Source organism: Lytechinus variegatus, chromosome 4 (assembly GCF_018143015.1).
Source record: "Lytechinus variegatus isolate NC3 chromosome 4, Lvar_3.0, whole genome shotgun sequence".
In the NCBI taxonomy this organism is placed as follows: domain Eukaryota; kingdom Metazoa; phylum Echinodermata; class Echinoidea; order Temnopleuroida; family Toxopneustidae; genus Lytechinus; species Lytechinus variegatus.
Window position 1 is genome coordinate 14,644,359 of NC_054743.1, and position 24,399 is coordinate 14,668,757.

The 24,399-nt window shown below is 36.7% G+C and overlaps 1 protein-coding gene across 1 annotated transcript in view; it reads right to left on the minus strand.

Moving 5' to 3' along the window:
• LOC121413463 (mitogen-activated protein kinase kinase kinase 4-like) overlaps positions 1-24,399 on the minus strand; it is a 35,935-nt gene that overhangs the window by 7,528 nt on the left and 4,008 nt on the right. The window contains exons 2-18 of the mRNA XM_041606281.1: positions 21,545-23,846; positions 20,744-20,886; positions 19,852-19,963; positions 19,179-19,337; positions 18,657-18,814; positions 17,828-17,935; positions 17,274-17,373; positions 16,664-16,747; positions 15,919-16,182; positions 14,718-14,867; positions 14,093-14,254; positions 11,452-11,573; positions 4,927-5,008; positions 4,349-4,415; positions 2,718-2,909; positions 1,561-1,890; positions 560-633 (exon numbers count right to left, since the gene is read on the minus strand). Coding sequence (XP_041462215.1) covers positions 560-633; positions 1,561-1,890; positions 2,718-2,909; positions 4,349-4,415; positions 4,927-5,008; positions 11,452-11,573; positions 14,093-14,254; positions 14,718-14,867; positions 15,919-16,182; positions 16,664-16,747; positions 17,274-17,373; positions 17,828-17,935; positions 18,657-18,814; positions 19,179-19,337; positions 19,852-19,963; positions 20,744-20,886; positions 21,545-23,846 — 4,609 coding nt within the window. The remainder of the gene's footprint in view (positions 1-559; positions 634-1,560; positions 1,891-2,717; positions 2,910-4,348; positions 4,416-4,926; positions 5,009-11,451; positions 11,574-14,092; positions 14,255-14,717; positions 14,868-15,918; positions 16,183-16,663; positions 16,748-17,273; positions 17,374-17,827; positions 17,936-18,656; positions 18,815-19,178; positions 19,338-19,851; positions 19,964-20,743; positions 20,887-21,544; positions 23,847-24,399) is intronic.

Genomic DNA, 24,399 nt, shown 5'->3' on the forward strand with positions numbered 1-24,399 from the left:
GGGTAGGTTGATAAGGGGGGGGAGGGAGGGCAAGACAATATGAAAGATATTTCCTTGGAGACAAGTCTCCTATATTTTAATGAAAGGAATGTCTACACAACCACCTCCAATAAGCACAAGCGCAAATGATAATTTACTCAATAAATCCAATGTAAATTCAAAATCAATTAATTCTTTGAGTGCTGGGCCATGAACCCCTCTGTGCTGGATTGTTCTCAGGGAGAGAAACAATGGATTGTTTGTTAGAGCGTACAATGCAAAGTTCGCATGGCCCAAAGCATTGGTGCGCAATACGCATGGAAAGGGTTACACAAAATCTAAGGTTACACAAAATCTAAGTTTACAAAGACACAGTATAACATTAGAACATTGTATGGATAATACAATTAGGCAGTGCTTCTAATATGTTAAGTGTCAACCACAGTGAACAGAAGAAGGCATCATTGATGAAAGGTGGTTGCATGTAGCGGGAAACAGTTTAAAAGATGTCTCTCTGCAAGTCCTAATATGTTTGTAATAAAGTTTTAGGAGACAGTAGTGTTGATGAGCAGTTCTTTACCTCTTTGACTGCGAGTGTTTCACCAGTATTCATATTGATGCAGGAGTATACCGTTGTTCCAAATTGACCCTCACCTTCAGACAAGGAATACAAAGATTAAAAAATTCAGTTATAATAATAATAATAATAATATAGGGTATTTATATTGCGCTCATATCCACCTTGTTAGGTGCTCAAGGCGCTCCTATATTACCCGGCTAAGCTAGGCGTTCATAGCGCACACAGCTTTTTAAGGAATTATTTCCTACCGGTACCCATTTACCTCACCTGGGTTGAGTGCAGCACATTGTGGATCAGTTTCTTGCTGAAGGAAATTACGCCATGGCTGGGATTCGAACCCACGACCCTCTGTTTCAAAGTCCGAAGACTAATCCACTGGGCCATAACGCTCCACGTAAGCCCATTTTGAAAGCCTAACCAAAAAGATTTCAAATTTCAATGTCTGAATCCACAAGACTGAACAATTAAGCTACCAAGATATCATTTTTTTTTTTTATTGGCATTCCTGCTGTTAGATAGACCAGTACCCCCACAACATAAGCTTTGGTAACTGATCATGCGACTGATTTTTAAAATTGATCACATGCAATGACCAATTCTATCAATCATAAAAATCAGCTTCATGATCAATTGCTAAGCTTTTATATTACGTTCCTGAAATTAATCTCACATTTTCCAAATTGTTTCATACCATCTAAATGATCTTACCCTCATGGTTTCTCGAAGAGCAATTTCTGACAGTTCTCTTAAACTTTGACCTGTTTTATCACTGAATCTATGATTATTTCACTTTTTATTAAAATATAATTTCATTTCTTTCCATACTTATTTCTTTTTATAATTTATATGAATGACACATGCCTTGAGCATTCTTTGGAATGGATATGTAAGCAGCTGAACTGTAGTTATCTTTATTATCACCTATTAGAAATTTCATGAAAAAGTATTTCTACACGAATGGCATCAAATTGGATCACTTATTATGAAACAAGATAACTCACCGATCTTGAAACCCCTCTGCCACCTGAAGGTCACCTTCTTACAGTTAATATTGACCACCTCATGATTATTATGTTGATCACTGATCCTTCCTATCATGGATACCCTCTGTAGCTTATCATTACGAGCCTGCTCCAACCGCTCCAACGCCTGGACCTTGCGGGAACGTCTGTCCCTCTTCTGACACGCAGCACCGGGAGGTGCGCAGTTGTTGGCGGTGCGGGGAGCGTATTCAGGGTCGCGGGAGAGGGCACGGAATACGTGGTTGGACGGCAAGGGAGAGGAGGTGGGGTTGGGGCTGCAACGCTTGTCATAGCGAGGGAAACCAGGATCTGTAGATGTGAGTCAAAATTGAGAGCTTAGATATTTAAAAGAGTGATATTTACATCACAACAGGAAACAATTATACTTCTAAAGTATTACCCATCCTAATTATGAAAGGGGAGATGATTATTAAAGCTACACAAGCATTTAGAATCATAGAAATATGAAGGATTGTGTAAACACATAGGCCTGTGTTCTGAAGTCAGGTTTATCTTAGACCATGGTCTAACTCTGTGCTAATATTATGGGAAGCCAAAAGTGTCAAAATTTTTATCAAGTTGTATGTTTCTTATGTTTACATGTGCTCTTTCCTTATTCATCGATGGTGAAGACAATCATCTATTTATATTTCCTTGACAATTATGAATGATTTGAGAGCCAAATGAACTGAAATATGATATCTCTACTGTTAGTGATTAATCTATATAAACCAAAACTTTAAACCTGAGTTTAAGTTAACCTGCTATCAGAATACGGGCCATAGGGTCACAGATTCAGATTGGTGGCTAAGTAGCTCAGATCAATTTTCTTTCAACTCATTCTATGAATATAAAAAAAAAAATTAATTCTAATGCTTTTATTTCTTTTTGGGGAACAAAATGAAGCATGAAACGTGACCCTGGTAACAATGACCACTGTTCATATTCCATGTGTTTCAATTGAAATGAGTGGATGAGAGTAGGAGCATTGAGCTGAAGACGGATGCACTGAATCATGCAAATCCAGTTATTCCTTCTTAAATGGGACAAAAACGGATTTAAAACTTTGGACTACTGGATAACTGACTGACCGAGAATAAAGGACGTTCCAAAAGAGAAGGGTAAGGATCACTCACCTAGCCTATCTTCGGTGGGGCTTGTATTTGAATTGATGGATAGGAATCTCTCGACACTAGGGATACGTCTAAGGTCTCCCACACTGGTTGGTGAGGTGATGGATTGCTCTGATGATGAACTGCTTCGGATGGACTTGCTGCTCCGGGATCGCATCATCTTGCCACCAAGGAAGTCAGGAGATCCCATACGATCTGAGAACGTTTTCAATTTAAGTGGAAGGAAAGGAAAAGCTCATAAGTGATCAATATTTAAACAGCTGAGGAAGTCATAGATCAAAATTTGAGCTTTAATTAAAGCATTATTCAACATTTTAAGTGAGGTACATATTGACCATCTTCCTAAAGCCTGTTTCATAAAGACTTTAAACTATTGTAACTTTCCATTATTGTATCTACCATGGTAACCTTGATTGTGACTGGCTGCTGAGCCATGGTAGCTGCCTTAATGACAGAGTTACAGTAGTTGTAACTCTTTATACAAGTGGAATGCCTCTGGCCGTCTCACCTGCATCACGCGATTCAATGTAGCAGCAGTGCTGACTTTGAAAACTACTATAACTCGCACAAGAAGTTCAGTGATACTTGGTTACTCTTATTTCCACGTTTTATGAACTAGACCAATACACTTACAGAGATAGGATGGCAATTCAACAAATACCCCCAATGTTGCCAAAATTCATTGACCTCACATGACCTTTGACCTTGATGATGTGACCTGAAACTTGCACAGGATATTCAGTGATACTTGATTACTCTTATGTCCAAGTTTCAAAAGTCAGATCAATAAACTTGCAAAGTTTTGATTGTAATTCAACAGATACCCCCAAATCGGCCAAAGTTCATTGACCCCAAGTGACCTTTGACCTTGGTCATGTGACGTGAAACTCATGCAGGATGTTTGGTGATACTTGATTAACCTTATGTCCAAGTTTAATGATCTAGGTCCATATATTTCCTAAGTTATGATGACATTTCAAAAACTTAACCTCAGGTTAAGATTTTGATGTTGATTCCCCCAACATGGTCTAAGTTCATTGACCCTAAATGACCTTTGACCTTGGTCATGTGACATGAAACTCTAATAGGATGTTCAGTAATACTTGATTAACCTTATGGCCAAGATTCATGAACTAGGTCCATATACTTTTTAAGTTATGATGTCATTTCAAAAACTTAACCTCGGGTTAAGATTTGATGTTGACGCCGCCGCCGTCGGAAAAGCGGCGCCTATAGTCTCACTCTGCTATGCATGTGAGACAAAAATGGGCCACAGGAAGCTGCTGTCTCTATCATCAAAGTGTTGCTCCAACGCCACGGATACAATCAAATATAGACTTTGTGTCTTCAGTTCTAACCTGTGCACTAATTGCTTGATTTGTAAACACTGATCATCATTATCTTTTCTTAATCATTTCAAGCACTGTCTCTCTGCTGTCAACTCTATGCACAGATATCCCAGTTGAGCTGTATGCCTGTTTTTTTACTCTGTCACACTTTGTAATGTTATCATTCTAAACTGTTAAAAATGCCAAAGTAATCATAATAATGATACATTCCCATCAGTTTCCCGACTACAGATGACAAGGTTCAGGGCTCCCTAGTTCCCAAGCAATCATAGATATCAAGCTTACCAGGGCTCTGTGGTGTGGTCTTCCCTATCACATGCTCAATACATTGCTTCATCAGACGTTGAAGATCCTTTTAAAAAATACAATATACAAAGATACATAATATCAATGATATCATTTTATGTCATTTCCATCTATTTCCATTTCCCAGAGTAAACAGAAATAATAAGTTTCTTTAATTCTATGTTTAAAAAAACCAATAAAATGATTTTATTTGATGAAATTATTTTGTTTAACAGAATTATTTTTTTTTTAATAAAATGATTTCTTTAGATAATAAAAATACATTTGTCTAATAAAATGGTCTGACCCTTTTTCACTACTCAATTTAATCATTAGAATGGAAACAATAAGATTAGATATAATTAATGTTTACAAAAGGAACATCACACAATTTATTAATATAATTTATTTATTTATGTGTAGACTTGAGAATAATCCAAAACACATCTTTTTTTTCGCAATATCTCAAATAACTTTGGAGTGGTTACATGTATATAATGGAAATTTAAATCTACGACACATCAGCTTTCCACCGCGGTACCACACAAGATTAAAAACAAATTTATATCCTTATTTACCTGAAATTCTTCCTCTCCAAGATGAGCTACATTTCGAGGTTCACAGGCCAGGATTAGAAACTCCAGACCTTGGTTAGCCCATCTACATTAGTTTGAAAATAAACAAAATAGATATAACCCAACACTAATCACACCAAAAATCCATACACAACAAAAGTAATATATAAACTGATCTGATGGTAAGTTACGAGCGACTTCAAGCACGACTGGTGATCCTTTCTTGTGATAATAATAACAATGCGCCTCAGAATAGAATATTTCTAGATAGATGGCACTATATAAATGCCTATTATTAGTAGTAGTATTATTATAAATGACACACACCAGATTTTCATTGGTGCTGGTGCAGTTCCTAAGATAGGATTATCAGTGATTAGTAAAGAACATCTACCTGCTTTTGAAAATGACACAAATGATACATTTCAGTTGTTCAAAATTCATGCTCAACTTTCCGACCAGCTTTAAATAGTATAGTAACCCTATGGCTTTGCTCTTTGAAACCTTTCTTAAAGACTACCAAAGGCAAGAAAACTGTCTTTATGAGTAGGTGATATTCATAGACAGGTAGGGGAAGGCAGGGTAAGTTGTGACAATTTTTGCATGTTAGAATTGATATGACTAGTAATATTGTAGAAATAAGTACCTTGCCTTTAAATTTGATTCTTGGGAAATCTTTTTCACCAATATAACTTTCTACCCCCACACTAAAAGTCATCATGACCTTTTGAAAAAAACGATGTCAAATGGCTCAACTTGCCCCATCCATGGGGTAAGTTGTGCCACCGTCGTGGGTAAGTTGAGCCACAAAAACAAAATGTACAAAAAACAAAAATAGGGGTCATTCCATGGGGTTGGGGCAAAAATTGTGACATCAGGGTCAAAAAATAGAAATGTAATAAATGAAATGTTTTATTTCTCATATGTTTGATGGGACAATCCTTCAACTAAATCCACTTACAGGCATTTGATACCACCCTGCATATTGGAGTAAACTGAGAAACAAGATTTGACAAAATACCACCGTTACATGGACATCATTTATCATCCTTGCTAAGACTATGCTCTCCCACTGTCAAAATAAAGGGGTTGATCTCCATTTCTCTTGATAAATATGTTGCTAACTACATTGTTAGTCACTTTATTCCACACTTTCCAACATGGCATATATATTTTGATAGATTTAGCATCAATAAATGGAACTTGATGCTCTGTGTGTATACCAGTGCCATGTTCTGTGTCATTCTTTTTTCTCACCAGTCTAGAAAATTGAATTTATGATGGTATGTAGAACTAAATAGTTGAGAGAAGTCATGCCTCAACAGAATGGAATATTCTCTTTGGAAAAACTCAATTACTCTTTCTGGCCTAACCTTCTATTTTTGGTGTTACCACCGTTACATGGACATCATGTCTCAGTAACAGAGGTATACTTTGAAGCATTGTTAAGTTAAGGTCCATTAATGGCCATTACACACCAAATTCCACTTTGTGCCTTAGAATATTTGCACAAGATCAATTGATTATACTAAAGAAAAACATTTTTCATGTCAAATTCTTTGCAAATAAAAGCAAATTAAATTAGAGTTAAAAAAAGGAAAAATGTACAAAATTATTAACAAATCATATTTAATATCATACTATGGTAATCCTCAAGTTTCCACTTCCGTCTATCTGTGGAAACATTTATGTTTCTGTCTAAAGGGGAAAAAACGAAACAGTGCTATCTTATGATCTCCAAATCTTTTTACTTTAAAAAAACTCCTTCAAGATATTACTTTCAAATGTACATACCACCGTTACATGGACATCATGTCTCAGTAACAGAGGTATACTTTGAAGCATTGTTAAGTTAAGGTCCATTAATGGCCAATACACACCAAATTCCACTTTATGCCTTAGAATATTTGCACAAGATCAATTGATTATACTAAAGAAAAACATTTTTCATGTCAAATTCTTTGCAAATAAAAGCAATTTAAATTAGAGTTTAAACAAGGAAAAATGTACAAAATTATTGATAAATTATATTTAAAATAATACTACGGCAATCCTCAAGGTTCCACTTCTGTCTATCTCTGGAAACATTATGTTTCTGTCTAAAGGGAAAAAAAACAAGAGTGCTAGCTTATGATCTCCAAATCTCTTATTACTTTAAAATATCTCCTTCAAGATATCACTTTCAAATGTACATACCACCGTTACATGGACATCATGTCCTTGTAATGGTCATATTGAATAGTATGACTTAACAGTCTACTTATCAACACACTAAATGCGAGTTAACTCATCTTACTCAAGTGTAGAAAAACAACATCTACAGGCAAGCTTCTGAAATGCATATCAATGAACAGGTAAATTTTTTTTTATTCATACATGTACACGATTATAATTTTGATACCTTTGATACAATACTCGGGTATAAAAGATGTAGGGGAAAGGTACTAGTTTAGTTCTTCTAAGCTATGGTTTTTCAAGAGAAAACAAGACAAAGTTGGCATGCAATTCATGGACACTGCATTAATACCTTACACATATAACTTGTTCAATTTGTTTACTCTAATTTGTTTTACCTCAGTTACATGGTAAATGTAGTTCTAAGTGACTTTAATTAAAATATAATCATGTCATCACTGGAATAGATGCATTGGATAAAACATTATGTTCCAGCATGCCAAAAGGACAATTGTAAAGTACTTAGTGGACAAATTGAATAAAAAAAAATACACCTGTTGTTTTAACATAGAATTGTGAATGAGAAAGTAAAATGTACTATTTCTACAAAGCTATTCTAATAAATGTTCAAGTATAAAACTGCAAAGTACAATCTTTTCCTTTAGTTAAAAACTATATGGTAAACTTCTTACTGGCAAATGTAAAAAATGTATTACACTGTACACTAAACCTGACTATTAGAAATAACATGCAATATTTCTCTCTGCATTCAGGTTACAAGTTTATGAACTTCAAGAAGATCGGTGACCCAATGACAACTGTGTCAGTTTGGAAGAGGATTCTGTCAATGTCACAAAATGGAAAGAGGTAGAATTGTGCCTCGCCATCAGGCCAGGAGTACAGGTCACCAGATTGACACTTCATGTACTGAAGATATACATTTCAACCTTCAACAGAGGCTACCTGTAGTTATTTGAGAAAAATAGTATTTGGAAGTTTGACTACCCCGGTATTTTTTTTACACAATTCAAATTATTACATTTTAATCAACAAAACTTGCTGGATTGTTTCCACGATATTTTATATTATATGAAATCATTTACTCATGTACATGTCTTGACATTTTCTCATTAAAGTAAGGGGGGGTGGATTACTAGGGCAATGACAAGGAATCTGATCTGTTCTTGCAAAATACACAAGAACCCTCACTTTGTATTTTTCATAGCAAATAGAATTCATCATTTCATAGTTCATAAATTAAATATAAAGTTATGTTTATACAAGGATTTTTGTATTTGTTTTTGTGTTCTACTTTGTTTTGACAATACAATTACTTGCCCATTACCTGTACCTTTTCATAAATTATCTTTACTACAATTTCGTTTCTCAATGGATGAATTTAATCTAATTTTATTCTGCATTATAATCAAGGGTGGTTCTTGACAATTCCATTTAGTTCTGTATGACCATCCTATTTAATTTTCATCTCTGAAGTTTAATTGTTCAAGCAATTACATAATATATTCATGTTTTATTGGAATTAAATGAACTAATGGAATTCAAATCTGCAATTTACCTTTTGATACAGCAAATAAACTCTTGTGAAACAAACTTGATTGTGTCACATTTTCTTTTGTTCACTTGTACATGTTTTTAAAATGTCGTTATATTGCAATAAAAAAAAATCACATTGAAAACAATCACACAGGCTTTTGCTTTCTGATAAAACAAATACCCACCCCCTCTCTAACAATTGAATAAATAGAAATTAAAATACGATTGAAAAAGTCCCTAACAATTGAATATATAGAAATAAAAAAAATACAATTGAAAAAACGGAGAAAGAAATGAGGGAAAAAGAATAAGTGCTGAAAAGTATACCAACATTCAACAAGATGAAAAGTTTTGGGAAGGTTAGGCCTACAGCTACGAATTACTAGTAATTGAATTATTCCCATGCTTCATCATACACAAAGCACATCTACTATGTGTAGGGGGGTAGTAACAGAAAAATTATTTTGCCCCCCCCCCCCCCCTTTCGGGCTGGGATAAGCTGACGAGCAGAAAAAAAAATCATTTTTTTTTTTTTTTTTTTTTTTTTGGGGGGGGGGTCTGCCTCCCCCGTGGCGCTGCCACTGGTTCTAAATTCTCATTTTTTTGCAAATTCAAATTTGATCCTCAGGTCTTTGATACCCATATTTCCTAGAATCAGTAGGAGCCAATTTAAACAAGGAGAAATTTTGTACCAAATTGAGATGTCATCGTGATCGTCATGATCATCAGTGAAACTGAAAGAGCTGTTTCTGAGTATCCACTGGCCTATTGAATCAACATATTTCGGTGTAAAAAAATCAACTAAATCACGATTGAATCATGTCAGCTACCATTCAAAACATGTTTGCACGGAATCACAGTAATAAAAACATTTTCTTTGGAACCATTCAGCAAATCTGGAAACAAACACGGCGATGTCTTAATTTACATATTTTACTTACACAAGAAGCTACATGTGGGACCGAAGTGAAAGATAATGGAAAATTAGCGAGATTTTTCAAACTTAAAAACACTTTCTGCATGGTAATATAGTTCCACATTTTAAAGATAAGGTTTAACTCATTTCAAAATACGAGTATCGGGATAAATCTCCGTACTTACGTCGCTTTGAAAGGGAAAACATCGTGGAGATCCAATCCACCGTTTCACGGACATTGCAGGAAGATTCCCAACTGCGATGCTTCAAAACACCCGCTATCATAGCTGTTCATGTGCATGTGGATTGCGGCTAACATCCCGTCCGTCTGATACAACGACGGTCTCTTCTCCGGAGTCTCCTTCTTACATACGCGATGAAATGTGATCCACCGTTACAAATTTGACCCGGACATCGCCCAAAACATCGGCGACCCTCAATTAATTTACATGACATTACCGTAGGTTTTCAAAGCTAATCTTTTGATGAAAATTTGCTTACTGCCTGGCCTTTATTTCTGACACATAACTTTGGAAAGAATGATTTCTGATTTTTAGATATTTACCACATTACCGCCGTTACAGAAAAAAACAAACGTGGACATCGCATGTAACGGTGGTATGCCGAGTTGTAGGAATGATTTATGATATGAAGTCTCTTTTCATTTGCTATCCCATTACTGTTTTGTTATTAAACAAATGTTGCTTTATCAATTATGGCCATTTGAATTTGACTAAGTTTATCTTTTGATTAGATATCTTCAACTGAAAATGACCATTTTGGATGTCACACTTGGTACCCCAAAAAAGAGTCTGGACATCATCATTTAAAGTCTCACCATCAATAATACTTGCAGTTCAACATTTTTCTTTCTGCATCAAGTAATTGCTTACATAACTGCCTTCCAACAAAACCACATTGCAACATCAAAACACCAAACACATTTTCAGGATAAAGCTAACAATTCATAAGGAACACAAAAAAGTGCTGTTGCCCCAACCCCGTGGAATGACCCATATACAAAATGTATGCGGGAAGAACAAGGATGTCAATTTTTCATTTAAAGTCTTTTCACTTGCTAATTCTCTATAAATTCTAACATCTTTGAAAAGTAAAAGAACTGTCATGTGAATTTGCTCATTTCTGCCTGCATATCAATGGCTTTTTACATTTTTTTATTTTTTATTATACATCACCATGAGAATTACCATGGCTCAACTTGCCCCATGTTGATTTGGCTTAAATTACCCTTGTCCAAACTTATTGCAATATTTTTGTATGACAAGAATGAGAATCTATACCTGGACTAACAATATTGTTGTTATTTTTATAATATATTAAAAGAAGTGTGTGGGTAAAAAGCCCTTATCTATTTTACACCCATTTTTGCTTTTTTGGCTGAAATTTGTATTTTTCCCTCTAAAAAGTACTTTTTTTTCACAGTTGAAAACAAAGTGGTTGGGTTAAGGGTTATGCAATGGGTCATCAATACATGACACCACCACAATGTCTGACTCATTCATTATTAGCCTGGGGGTGGTGGCTCAACTTGCCCCTATGCTCAACTTACCCCGCCTTCCCCTACTTGTTATACATGTTCAAATGGGGAATCATCTTCAAGGGAATCCAAATCTGTGGTCCTAATAGACAAGTGGTCCTGCTATACAGATGGTCACTATAAAAGCAAGTTTGACTTTAAATGTTTCAATGCGGGAAACTCATTGAAGTAAACCAAACTTGCTGTCTTTATAAACATATGGTCCTTTCCAAACCGATTCTTGTAATTCATGCAATTACTATTCAAGGGAAATCAATTACATGATCTTTAAAGTGAGGTGGTCCTTCCATGCATGTAGTCACTAAAGCAAGTTTGAGAAACTAACCTTGGTCGGCGTCCCTTTCCTCGTTCCCACTTGTTAAGAGCAAAGTTCATCCATTGTTGAGCTAACTTGAGAATAGACTCTCCTTGTTTGTTGGATAAAAGACGGCTAACCTCCTTGTGATACTGTAAGTTATGAATGATCATTTCAATTAATGTATCCACAAATTTAGAAGAAAAAATTACTTTCACTAAAACTTAGTACAGCTTTGCAATGATTCAAATAAATCTGCATTCACTACTTAAATTTTCAAAATGAACAAAAATTATAAGATTTCATTAAAAAGTTGCCGAATCACATCTTTTCAAGCTATTTCATTTGTTTCTTTACATTGCCAAATTAGAAAAAAAAAATTGGGGTAGAGCCAATGAGAAGTAACAATAGGAAGTGGGATATCCATGAAAGAGGAAAACTTTGAAGCATTAGAAGAAATAGAGTGACAAAGAGGAAAGATAAGAAACGGATTAACATTCGGACAGCATAATGTGAGAACATCGCAGTCTTTTGATTCTGACTCTAGCCTTGCCATCAGGGAGTCATGGGTTTGAATCCCAGCCACTGAGTTAATTCCTATCAACCAGAAATTCATCCACACTGTGTTGCACTCTACCCAGGTGAGGTAAATGAGTACCAGCAAGATGGAATTCCTCCCCAAAAAAATTGTGAGCAACCAAATTGGTAGGCTAGCTGAGAAGAGGTAACAGAGGAGCACCTGAGATGCAGGTGGAGAAGTGCACAATAAGTTCCCTTAATTATTATCATCATTATGCTAACACAAGGTAAGAAGAAAATTAACCCCTCAAAAAAAGTTTGGAAATCTGAGTTTGGCCATTAATTTCTCCCAACTCCCAATTTTACACAATGCAAATTCGATATCATTCAAAAGATCATTTAATTCTCTTTCTAATGATACCATACTTGTTATAGCCATGCCATCATGAAAAGAGCAGGATTCAAAAGTGTTGAATGAGGTCTGAATTGAAATGCTGCAAAATGAGCAGAAATGGTCATGAATGGTCAACAAAGAACATGATACTTTTGTCTGTGTCAATGTAAATCCACTCAAATCAAGCCCCTGCTTCTTCATTTTTGATGTTTTATTGTGGTTTATGTAGTGATGGTTCTGTGAGATAACATGGTTTGAGTCGTGGTTTGAAACACCCATGCAAGTTTGCGTGTTTGTTTGTGCAGAGGCGTGTTTGATTCAATGTTAATGTTGATGTTAAGGTGCATGAAAACAAAAGAAACCATGGAAAAAAAAACACTAACTTTCAATATAGTGTCACTTTGCAACTTATGAATTTTGACCTTGCACCACATTTCAAGGCATTGCACCTCCATGTGAACCATAATCATATCATGTAGGGTATTATTTTAAAGAGAATTAGATGATCTATTCATTGCAGAGATGCCAACTTTTGGAAATCAGAATTAGGGAGGATTTGCAACTGCCACCAAATTATGTGCGCGTAGCGCACATCTCGAGCGCGGAGCGCTCGACCCTTGCGGCCGGGGTCCAGGGCCCGCCTTAGGGCCCTGGAAGCTCTGGGTTTCTAGATGCTCTCTGGTGCAATCTGACCCTTATTTTGGGGCATTTCACATGTTCTGAAATAAACATTGTTCCCACTTTTTTAACATTAAAAATATCAAATATGCATTTTCACATTGTAAATAAAAAATGAGGGGACAAAAGAAGTACCTGTTCAACAATAATAATAAGGATGAAATATCACTATCGGCTATAAGCAGGTTATGTTCCACTATAAATCCAGTAAAGAAAAGCTCAGCGCTGGTCCCTTGCTTGGTAAAATAAAGACAACAGGGTACTAGTGGAGCTCGAAGATCTTGTCATCGCAATGTCCGTAGTAGGCCTATGCCGTTTGCTCCCGAACGAAAGTGCTTCCGAATTATCATCACGACCTCCCTGCTAAACTGAAATGTCCACGCTGCAAATTGCGCAAAATGCATGGTAAATTCCTCTTTCCGAACACAAAGGTACTGGAGACTGTATTCAGTCTTATACTTCTGAGACCATTTCTTGGTCTTCTTTTGTTGATTTTCCGCCATTTCGTGTCAATATCAACCCATCAATACGCCGGAATCACACACCGATATTCCACCGCACGACTCGACAAATCCAGTGGCCGCGAGCGCACACGCCTCGCGAAGCTAGCCGGGTCTACCGGCCTGGTGCACAGTGGATTCCCGTTGGGCATATCACATGCACCAGCTTTTCGCTGCTCCTTATTTGTCTACTTTTCACACAGAATTTAGTAGCAGCAAACGTAATGGAGTTACTACATGCTAAAGTTAGCAGACGATACATGTCCTTCCAATCCAATTTGATCAATGCAAAAAAATCGTAATTTCGGGAGGATAAGGATGGTAATCGTAAGGGCGGGAGTTGGGATGAATTTTCGGGAGCCTCCCGATGAAATCGGGAGGGTTGGCATCTCTGTCATTGGTATCAATCACACATTAATATTCACTAAAACCGAGGAGGAATTATCGATCAAAGTCAGATCTCCAAATTTTTTTTAAGGAGTTTATATTAAACAGATGGATTCTACAAAGAGAATACATGACAAAATGAATGAACCAACAAGGCACAGAATAAAGAACAAAATTTGAGGGGGGTTCTTACCTCAAATCCTACTGAGAAGCATTGGCACATGGCATCTCTGGAATACTTGAGGATATTAATTCTCTCCATCTCTTCTACATCGACCATAGAATCTAAGATGAGATTCTCTTCAACCTGGCAGATGGCTTCAACCAACTTATGACACAATGTAAGAGCATTATCCTGATGATGGGCAAGAGATAAAGAATTATAATGTGAATGCAGCTCTTACATTCTAATGTTGTTATTATAATCACAATCATCACCATTATCATTATCATTAGTATATAACATGAATAGAACAAGGTAATACATGCATGTGGGTAAATGAGGGCAATGTCTTTGTTCTTATTGCAAGAATTATATCTATGGTGTGATTTTGGATACAAAGTTTATGAACATGGCCACCTTGGGAAAATCTGATGGGGGAAGTAAATAAGTTATTTGCTTTCTTTATCACAGTACTGATGATCACAGTGGTAATTTGACTGCAATATATGCAGTATGCAGACTGCAATATGTTACAAGAGAAGTTTAATTAATGCTGAAATAGATTTAAGGCGACTGTACATCAAACATGGTCTTTGCCAAAGATCTTGGACTGTTCACACTAAACATGCTCCATATAACAGAGTGGATCACATACCTTGAGTTCTTCTAACGCTTCAGCTATGGTGTTATGACTAGACGTCTGTTCATTGATCAGAGTCACTGTACTTCCCATAGCTCTCTGGAATGCCTTACGTTGCATAGTCAGCTGTGATGAGTGGTTGACAACCAGTAGGATACTCTCAACCTACAGTAAACAACATACAGTGCTCATGGGTTAACAAGGTTGCTACATTCATTGAGAAATCATCATACAGGTAACTGTGCCTGCGTCCAATATTTTGGGACCACTGAATTCTGTTAGACTAAAAGACAGTAAATAGCACATATGTTTAATAATGTCATCTAAAGCATTGCCTTGACTTGGGCTAATGTTCCACATTGTAAGGTTGACTGGTGCAAAATTATCTGTAGAAGTCGTTCAAACAATAATGATACAAAACAAAATCACTGTATTTAGAAAAAAACAAATGAATTATAATGAAAACATAATTTTGTCTTTTATAAAAATAAAGAGGTATGTAATATTGCTAATATTCACAGTAGAATGTCCAGTATTATATAAAATATTAATAAAGACACAAAATGTTGAAATAGGAATTCTCCATCGAGGTGACACATTTACTAGTATTAATCAAGACTTAATTCTCAACATAGATCACTGATGCAGTAGATCACTTTTCTTTAATTTTCATCACAAAGATGTAAGTTGTTTTTTTCATTCAAAATTACCTTTAAGTAACAATAGAGAATAATCAGAAATTCCAGAATTAAGTCCTGTGTTCAACACAGCGCTTAACCTTTGATCGTAGGGTCGAGTTCCATGTTATTATAATCATTATGTGAGATCAATCAACTAATTTCAACTGTAAAATCAATCTAGTTTGTGAACAGGACCCTGAATCTACATAAAAAAAACATGAAATTTAATCTCAGGGGGAGTTGCAGAAAAATATTTGTAATCGATTGCAAATATTCTGTTGTGATTTTACAATTAATTTCAGCTGTAGCAAATCAGATTACACTCCTTGTTTCAAGGTGCAAACCAGCAATCAATAAAAAATTTACAATAAATTACAAGAGATATGATTTTTTTTGAGACAGAAAATGGACTTGCAATTGATCGCAAGTTTCTTGGAACGCCCGATTAGACTGAATTCTATGATTAAATGTAAGATCGATTGCTAGCATTTGTGTTACAAGACCCTGGATGAACAATTCTAAATATAAAGCCTAACCTGTATATCTGAGGTAGCAATGGTCGTCTCTATGTTAGGATTGACAGACGTCGTTTCTCCGACCCATTTTGATTCCATCTCCCTTTCCTCGTCCTTGACCAGGAGAAGATAGCCATCACTGGCATCAGGAGAGCTGGGGTCAGAGGTTGACAGGAAGTCCTCTCGTCCGCAGAGGTCATTGAGGAGTTGGAGAATCTGTGGGGTGTTCTGGTGGAGGTGCTGAGGAACAAAGACTTGGTAACCAGGGAAACTTGTCAAGAGAACCTGGAATATGAAATGAAATATTTTCAAATATCATCTTAATTCCACCACCAAGAAGCTACATGTATTCATTAAACATACTTTATATAGTTTACTTCAATAAGATTTTTATACAATAGTTTTATGCCAATTCAGTTATATGACAAGTATTTACATCATCTGTCAATTTTTTTCTACATCACCTTTAATAATCCAATCAATAAAATTTGTCCATAAATTTTACTTTCGTTTTTATAAGAGATGTAGAATGCACGGTCAGGGCCCCCGTTGCATAAAAGTTACCATGATAGTAACTTTGCCATCCAAAGGTATCTTTCATGAAATCCTTGATTTTCATTGGCTGATGAGCATTGTTGCCATGGTAGTTACCATTGGATGGTCAAGTTGCCATAACAGTAACTTTTAGGCAACGGGGCCCATGCCTTGAATATTAACTTTGATTTGACACCCTGATATGAAATATGAATGCAGCTTTCAATATTACCTTTATGTGACCAGACAGCTTGAGGTTGTTCATCAAATCTCCCACTGATGTGTTTAGAGTGAACTCGGATGCTATCTCTAAATCCTATTCACGTACAATATAAAATAGATATAAAGCAAATAATCATGAGACAAACTATCATCTGCTCAGCAATATATGCAGATGCTTTCTTTCCTCTTCTTTGCTCTGGAAAGAAAGCTACATCTAAATCACCTCAGAAATAATAGTATTCTTATCATTTTCACCACAACTGAATTATTGGCTTACTGCTGGTACTACATGTATTCTTTATTCCTTGTCCATAGCCTTTTCTAGTAAAAAAAATGTGTTTTAAATAAAGTTGATACTTTGGCATACCTGAATTCTCATTACAGAATAATACTATTTTTAAACAAATTTGGATCTGACATGGACTTTCAAAATGTTGCGTAATTTTCAGAACCTTTACCCCAGCATCGTAAATTTCATTTCAAAAGATGCTTCAGACTAGAAAGAAAAAAAGTCATTAAGCACTGCTGGGGAGAGCTTTTTTTGTTACAGATTTATCACAAAAAGTGTCTTTTAGGCCCCCATCCCCAATTTCTTTTAATTAGGGTTAATAATCACTTACCTTGGATAGCATTTTAGCGAAACCCAAGGCCTTGGCAGCCCTGTCACGAACCTCATGAAACAGCTCTCTGAACTTTCTACAAGACCCAGTAATTATACGTCTGAAACAGAAAAGATGTCAAGTAATGAATATTAGTTAAAGAAAAAATGTGCAGGAATAAGAGCAGTTAAGCAATTTCAAATCATTTGAAATTCATTTTTTATTTGTTTTATTTTCATTCAGGTTTATCATTGTTGTGATTCTAGCAAGTCATTTATTCATTTTTTCACTCTTATGAAAATGATCATGTAGTTTGTTACATTCTGATTACTTACATGTATGCTAATTTCAATATAATTTAACATTATATTAGCAGAAAAAAAAATACTGAATATGTAGCCTACTGCAGAGTCACATAAATACAATTATACCATGTAAAAGTGGAGTTTTGACTCTCAAAGGGAGACAAATATGGCAGTTAAAAAATTACACTCATGGTTCCTATCAATGAGAAGGAAAGCTGCATAAGTATTACTTTGGTCCCAGCTATTGATATTCACGTTTGTTAGACTCACTTGATTGCTCCACCAGCTGAATGGCTATCCTGTAGATGAACACATTCATCATCGACTCTCTGCTCAAGGTACTCTGCGGTAGAATGTAGCAGGTTACTCGCCATGATACTGTCAAGGTTAGGAAAGGAAATATAATTAAAAATTGATATTAAATTTTGTATTTTATTAGTAAATGAGAATAAAGTAACTGCCAATGACTAGACTTGGATGTGAGTCAAATATTGTGGTTATTTTGCCAGCTTGGTAAAAGCATGTGTATGCTTGTATTAAAGTGAATTACCCAAAGAATGAAAGAGGTTTTTTAAAGACTGCTGTATTGTCAAAGCATCCCAAATACAAGTTGATTTGTATTGATGAGCGGTGCAGTATCTTAAAATGTCATCTTGAAACATGAAGATGTGTAAAATACAATTCTCAAAAATAAAAAAAAATTCTCAAGCTAGGAAGCTCTAATCTAGAAATAAATGTTCCAGGTGGGTGTTTCATAAAGCTGTTCATAAGTTAAGAGTGACTTTAAGAACAACTGGTGATCCTTTCTTGTGGTAAATATATTGAATTTGCGATGGTTTAGTGCGTAAGAAAGGATCACCAGTCATCACCAAAATTTTGATGGCCAAATCAAGACAATGTTGTGCCTGAACGTGCTGTTCATCATATCCAATTTCCACCAATTTATAAAAGTCATTCAAACTTACAATTCATTGCTGTTTGTGTAACAATGAGTTACTTGCAACATCCTCTGAGGCAGTTTTTAACCCTTTTAATCCCTGTACAAAGCCAACAAGAATTACAAAATTCTTCAGACAACCAGTTAAAGTATCAATCTTACCAGAATCTCTTGCCTGCTTGGGCTTCACCTCCCCTTATGTAAGGACACATCTCCTTGGCAAAGGCCCATTCTTCCTCCAGGACATTCTTGAGGCTTACAGATGCCTGAGGTAGCTTCTGAAGCATCAGCATACGACTGTGAACATACTCAAAATAGACCTAAGATATACAAAGGATAGTGAAGCTAACATTAACAAAACTTTGAGGAAACTCAATATCATGTAGTCAACTGTTGAATTTTGATGGAGTCGTTGGGCAATTTCATGTTCTGTTCCAAGTGTTAGTGTTGGGGTTTGGAAGCATTCAGATTGCATGCCCAAGCTTTATAAGATTTTATTAAAAAAATCCTAATAACATTGATAGTAGGCCCATACTGTTTTTATGTGTTTTGATGATAATAACAGTAGTGTGCAACAAGTCTATAGTGCTTAATACAATATTTCCAAGTGCTGCATACTATTACCCCGGCTTTAGCATGGCTACCATGATTAGGTGCTCAAGCATTCAAGAAATTCCTTCCTACCTGGAGCATTTCTTGGAGATCGTTCTCGTAGTCATCGATGTCATTGTCGACATGTTCCTGTGCTCTGACATCTCCCACAGTGACAGCGCTGACCATGTCATGGTAATACTGCTTGACATGAGTGCAGGCTCCAATCACTTCCTTGTATTCTCGGATCAGCTGTAGAGTTCAAAGGTGAAAGTAAACAATTTACAACAAACAATAGAAAAAATCTAAGATTTTTCAATTTCTCTTCAAAATTATAAACTTACAATGAATTGGGCAGAGACTGCACATACTCTACTACAAACAGCAAGTATTCCCTCTATTCACTTGTACATGGTCATGTAAAGTGAGTTTGCATAAGTAATGTTCAGTAACATTAAAGGCAATGTGATGTAATGTAATTAAGTTCATGCTTATAAATGTAACCATGCCCAATTCAGCATTTTTTGCTATAAGGTATTTTTATGAAAACAAAGTGAATTGTGTGCAAAGCTCACTGAGGGTAAACAACAAACCTTAATTTTTATATTTTTTTTATTTGCATATATAATCCAATGGGAACTACTAAATGTAGCTGTAAAGAATTTCTTCTTCAAATATATGCATGGATGCATTTGAAAATCTGCTCACAAACTGACAAACTATACAGTGAAAAAAGCATGAAGAATATAAAGACTTTGTTAGATACCTGCTGTATGCTATGTCTTGAAGGGTCTGCTTCTGGTTTGTGCTCTAGTCTAAACCTTAGGCACTCGTGCATGACATCTAGAGGAATACGTACTAGGAACAAATATGCTGGCCTGTTGATACAAGTAGAAGAAAACATTCTTATTACACATGGAATAACAGTCAATGTACATGTAGTTCATTTTTGGTTTGCTTACATTTTTCATTAGCTCACGTATTTGACAACTGGTATCATCATATCATTAATCTTCATCATCAACATTATCACCAATTATCAATATCAGTACATGATATCAGTACATCACAACTACCATCACTATATCCGCAACCATCAAGATCGACATCCTTGTCACCATCCCTAAAATCATGGCCACTATCATCACCATCATCATCACCACCACCACTATCGTTATCATCAGTGTCCTTGCTACTCTCCTCCAAATTACTGTGATCATCACATTCATGATTGCTCTCAAATTATTACACAAAATACTTAATACCAGGTCCTGTCATATAAGAGCAGATAATTACAATATTGTTGAACATATACATTGGTCTTTTACACATAAGTAGGTCAACATAACTGACTGAATCAAAGCAATAACTGCAGTCTGAGTTTGCAAATCCGTTGCTGCCTACCCACACGATCCACATGATCGGATATGAGAGTAGAAAATCATTTCTATAATAAATTAAATGTAAAGCAGATCTGTTAGTTGTAAAAGATGTTCTTGGTATTGTGAGTAATTGCAAATTGTGATTCATATTTTGTTTACCTTTAAAATTGTGTATATTCATACTGAGGAATCTGGGAGAAATGAATAAAGGAGGAAAGAGGGGAGATGCGCTGGAGACTATACTAGGAGCAAAAAATGAAATTGAAATAAACTCACATGAAAGATGGGAGATTCATATCTTGAAACTCTTTACTCCAAGCACCATGGCTCTGTAGCAGTGTGCTGTGGGTCTGTTCAGTAGTAGAAGGGCTAGGTGATTCAAAGAACTGAGGAGGCTTCAAAGCCAGGTCAATGTCACTCTGCAAAGATAGGAGTGACCAAAAAAATTGATTTACCTAAACGCAATTCATAAAATAATGAACCCTTTTGTACATCCAAACCCCAAATTCTTTTGTTGTTAGTTAATTTCATGAAATACATGTACTCGAGCCATTACAATTTGTGAGAATCATACCCTTTCACAAAAGAGAAAGTAGAGGAAATAACTTCAGTAAGGTCTTACATGTACCAGCAGGGGGTCAGAAGTAAATACTTCATGGAATTTTACAAAACGGAAGACTCCATAACAACTTTGGTACTCATAAATCATGCCCACTATCAAAACAATTCATGAGACATTTCATTTACTACATGAAGCTTGTATTCTTTCAATTCTATATAATGAGAGGAGTGACATCAAATTATTTTGAAAGTTTATCATCTATGAGAATATCAAACCAAATCAAAAAACAAAACAAAAACAAAATATTTTCTATTTGAGAGGTGTAATCGAGTTTCAACTGACAAGAGCAAACTCCATGGGGAATATAAACTTGCTACTTAATTACAGAACTGAAATTAATATTTTTAATTAAGGATTCTACAGGAAGACAAATTTGGTTGCCTTATCATCTAACCTACATGTACTCACACAAGGAGGGAAATAATCAAAATATGATTATCAGTTGCTAAACTCACCCCTGTTGATATTCTCCTACTATCCGGAGAACTATCTGCTGACTTTTCCTGGGCATTACGTATCTTCTTCATTGTATGACCGAGCATCTTATCCAATCTCTTGGTCATCTTCCTCAACCCCTGGTGCTTGAGGCTGCGATCAACAAACGGCCGGTAGATGGACGTTGAAGAATCATAGTCAAAGCTAAAGTGGCACTCACTGAAAATTCTGTTTGTTCGTGGAGACTCATCCGTACGAGGGCTCTTGTAATGGGGCGCGCTTGTCAATGCTGGTTGTTCAGATCCTTCAAGGTTGGCAGCTGATTCATCATATTCACTATGCGAGATGTCAAAGGTCACTGAACGATTTCTTGGGAACAAAGGATTTGAGGATTGTGTAGATGAAAGACTGGTTGATCTTGATCCAAATGACACTTCGGAGCAGTAATCGTCATCATCACGGCGATTGGGGTAATATTCATCATCTTGGCTACCTTTGGGAGGAACCTTGGTTTCGTCATCTTCAGCATGGCCTTCGGGAATGGAGTTTGGCAACTGGGGGCAGGTAGAGTCTTTGCGATCATGAGACATCTCTCGTGAATCCATGTGGTCATGAGACATATCTCTTGAATCCAAGAGATCATGAGATATATCACGTGACAAAGATGTTGACTGGGTATCACAAGATGTCCCCTGAACCATATCTTGTGAGTTGGACTGCACACATTCCCAGTGACCTAAGGCTCCCAGCATAGGTCTCCTAGCAGTAGGCCTGACCATCGGTTTCACTTCATCTTCCATTTCATCTTCAATGCAGGGTTCAGCCTGGACAGGATTTTCAACACAATACCCTGGGAGATCCAGGTATGGCCACCACAAACCTTCCAGGTCTACAACACCTAGAATCTGAGAAGTCAGTTCAAATTTATGACTGATGTCATTTGTAATGTTCATCCATAAACACAATGTCTCTAGCCTCTTGGTGAATTGTGGTGTAATGAGCTCTTGGCAGTCATTCTGCAGTGCTTTGCTGTTTGGGTAGAGCAGTTGCACCTGCTCTACATTCTCAAGCAGGGCATGTATCTTGTACCATGCCTCACGAGTGTCAGTGATGTACGCATTCAGGGCAGCACTGAGGGGCATACAGATTCCATTGTCCGAGAGACTTGGAAGTCTCCGATGAACAGGGTTGGTGTTGCAACAAGTATCACATGCATTCCCATTCACTTGTGAAGTTTCAACAGAATCGCCATGAGAGCTTGACCCAGAAGAGCTGCTCGACCTTCCACCTGCAAACTTGGCAAGAGTTCTTTGCACATTTTTGAAAGACGATCGTTTCTTATCAAGTGAACAAGTTGATTGGATACTCTTGCTGTCCATCACACTTTGATACTTGAATTTCATGATTTCACTAAAGACTTCAGTCCCTTTCTTGCGGGCATCAATGAGGTACAAATCCTGGTCATTGATGCTGAGTTCATTATGGTAGGCAGTGAGTTCAAGCCATAATATCTCATTCCACTGCATCTGGAAAATGTCCTGTGCCATTCCATCCTGTCTACGGATCCTTTGTGGGATCTCCTGACTACTCTCCTTTTTGGCACTCCCCATGCGTATAAGAGCAGAGAAGGTACGGTGGAAGTCAACCCTCTCCGGTGCATACTGTAGCTTTGATGATGTGGATGTCTTCTTGTGCCTGCTCCTTGGGGAATGTGGGGGACTCACCTGCTGTGACTTGACACTACGGAAACATGTTGAGGAGTCGATCTTAAGGTTTGGGGATGGCAGCGAGTCAAAGGGACGAAAGACATATGTAGGAGTGAGTGGCACATGTAACTCAGATCCATCATACGTGATGGCTTTCTGTTTAAACTCACGTTCACTTGTCCTATCAAGGTGTATGCTTCTCATCTTCCGCTGGTGGAGCTTTTGCTTGGTATTCTGTGCAGACGGTCCATAGTCCGCAGAGTCCATCTTTTTGGCAAGAGATCTTTTGGCTTGATTCTGGGATTTGTCCTTCTTTGGCTCTTTTTTAGGAGTTCCCTGCAGCACCAGTCGAGGCGGCTTGCCACCTTTGCCACTGTTGCCCTTGCTAGTCTGCTTCCTTGCACTTCGCATCTGACGGGGTGGGGTACTCCCATACAGATAATCATATGATCCTGGATTGTCATCTGCTTCAAAGCTTCCATCACCATCTTGAGATGGGAAGTTTGTGTCGCCATTTGGATCAAGAAATTCCTGTGACCAAGCATTCCCGTCAGCTTTGGCCGAGCTTGAGTTGTTGATGAAATTAGCCTGGCTATCAGCTTGACCTTCCTCTGACCTGTACAGTGACATCCAAAAAAAATCATACCTATTGTGTTGAAAATCAAATCATTGACAATGTAATACAATGAACTTGTGATAGCACAATTACTGACTGCACATGCATAATGCTATATATGGTGAAGGAACTGCCATTTAGAACACAATCTATGAATGGAATAGAGAAACGATTAAGAGTGGTGTGGATCAGGGGGGGGGGAAATTACGCCAGACTCATGGGCGATTTTGCCACCAAATTACTCAAAAAGAGCCCTGGAAAATTCCCATTCACTCCAATGTTAAAGCTTCTTCAATGTTGCATATTTATGCAGTAGGTTGTGAAAAGTTTCCCCCAATAATAAACAAATTATTTGCCCGGTGTGGATTACTACTTTCTCTTGTTCTGCCTATTACACACCTTTTTGCTATTACCTCTTTCATCATTGCATTAACCACCCAATAGCTTTAATTTTTGGCATGAATCATAAAAAGAAAAAAATAAAAGTATGTACATGATCTACGTGTACTACCAAATTCATTATAACACTAACAGTTTGCATGAGGATTTTTAT